Here is a 2,106-nt window from a genome sequence, read left to right on the forward strand (position 1 = left end):
GGGGCGCTCAGGTGGCTGGAGTGTCTCATTGCAAAGAAGGGTCTCGGGTTCGATTCTGGTCAGGACACATCCCAGGCTGCAGGTTCCACCCGTCAGGCCCGTGCGGGAGGCAGCAATCGATGTCTCACTCTCACATCAATGCTTCTCGCGCTCTGCCCTCTCCCTTCCTCTCTCGAAAAATCAATTTAAAAAAGCATGTCCTTAGGTAACGAAAGAAAACAGTGGGTGGCTGGGTGAACAGAGTCAGCCTGCGGACTGAAGGGTCCCAGATTCAATTCCGCACAGGCCCAGGTTGCAGGCTCGATCCCCAGTACAGGGCGTGCAGGAGGCAGCCGGTCAATGATTCTTTCTCATCATGGATGTTCCTCTCTCCCCCTCTCCCTTCCTCTCTGAGATCAATAAAAATATATTACAGAACCCACAGCGGCAGGGGACTGTCCTGCACTGACTGCAGTGTGCTCACACCGTGCACGTTTTATTTGTTGTTGTTGGTAATCTTCACCCAAAGATGTTTGTCACTGCTTTAAAAAATATTTTTTTATTGATTTCAGAGAGGAAGAGAGAGGAATAGAGAAACATCAGTGATGAGAATCATTGATCGGCTGCCTCCTGCACGCCCCCTACTGAGGACCGAGCCCGCAACCCGCGCGTGTGCCCTTGACGGAATTGAACCTGGGACCCTTCAGTCCACAGGCCAACGCTCTACCCACTGAGCCAAACCAGCTATGGCTCTACTGCTTTTTAGAGAGAGTGGAAAGGAGGGAGGGGAAGAGAGAGAGAGAAACACTGATTAAGAGACACATCGACTGGTTGCCTCCTGCAGGAGCCCCGACCGGGGGCGGGGAGAGAACCCACAACCCAGGTACAAGCCCTTGACCAGGAATCGAACCTGCAACCCTTTGGTGTGTGGGCTGGTGCTTTACCCCATTGAGCAACACTGGCCAGGGCTGTGCATGTATTTTTTTAAAAAGGATGAAGTGTACACTTTGTAAATATACTCCAATAAACCTGCCCCTCCCCCAGAGAACACCGACACAGCACCCAGATGTGCGGGGGTGGGCGTCAGAGCTGGGGTCCGCGGCCGCCCGGCAGAGCCAGGCCCAGGTGGGAGGTGGCTCTCGGGGTCCTGTCTCAGTCACGCAGTGAGAGGAGCTGCAGTGGATGCGAGATGGACCGGCGGGAAGGGGGCTCAATGGGACGGCCCGCTGGAGCGGTAGGACCTGCACCTGCCGAGCCCGAGCTGGGTCCCACATGGCCAGAGGTGCGCAGGCGGGACCCTGCCCTGCGGGCCAGTCGGGCTGGTCAGGACTCCACACAGAGTCCAGGGCGTCTGTTTCCTCGGGGTGTCAGGGTGAGCCGAGCCACGCGCACGGCCCCACGGCAAAGGGTCTGCGCTCGCACCCTGAGCTCCCAGGTGCTCCTCCCCACCTGCTCCCAGCGGGAGCACGACCGATTGTCCAGCCCACCCCCCCTCCCACAGTCCAGTCACCGGGAGGCCCACCTGCAGGGAGAAGGTCAGCGCCAGGTCCGTCTCCACTTGTCCACTGGGGGGCAGCACAATCTCGTGGGACCGCAGGACGCGCTTGGAGCCCTGGGCGGGAGGACAGCGTGTCGTTCAGTGTCTCAGGGGAGGGACCCTCTGCCCACACCAGCCACCACGGCCACGCCCCTCCTCCTCACGCAGGACCGAGCCCAGGCTGGGGAGCGGGTCCAAGCTCCCAAGGGCCGTGCGGGAACATTGCCCTTGAGTCCCCTGGGCATCTGCCTCAGGACCCAGAAGTCAGGAGGGGCACCCACAGCCACCGAGGGACCCAGCAGGTCCCGGGCGAAGGGGCCCTCCTGACACCTGTCACCTGTTCCCCTGCCCGGGATGCTGAGGGCCGTGTGAGCACCAGGGCCCCAGAGGGAGAGGGGAGAGCAGCTGGGCCGGGCCCTGGGGTGGGCGGGGGTGGCAGGCACAGGGTGCGAGCACAGGGAGAGTCAGCCGCCCTCTGGGGAGGCCCATCTGCTCTCTCAAGGGACAGGATGCGCCCCAGGAGGGTCCCAGCTGGAGCATCAGGACTGCCTTCCGGGCAACCGCCCGGCCAGGCTCCCTGCTCCCCGCAC

General features: G+C 61.5%; 1 protein-coding gene across 1 annotated transcript in view; it reads right to left on the minus strand.

Annotated features, from left to right (window-relative positions):
* LOC102249662 (phosphofurin acidic cluster sorting protein 2) overlaps positions 1 to 2,106 on the minus strand; it is a 76,640-nt gene that overhangs the window by 42,920 nt on the left and 31,614 nt on the right. The window contains 1 exon segment of the mRNA XM_014540578.1: positions 1,502 to 1,591. Coding sequence (XP_014396064.1) covers positions 1,502 to 1,591 — 90 coding nt within the window.

Source organism: Myotis brandtii, unplaced genomic scaffold, assembly GCF_000412655.1.
Source record: "Myotis brandtii unplaced genomic scaffold, ASM41265v1 scaffold1057, whole genome shotgun sequence".
Taxonomy (NCBI): Eukaryota; Metazoa; Chordata; class Mammalia; order Chiroptera; family Vespertilionidae; genus Myotis; species Myotis brandtii.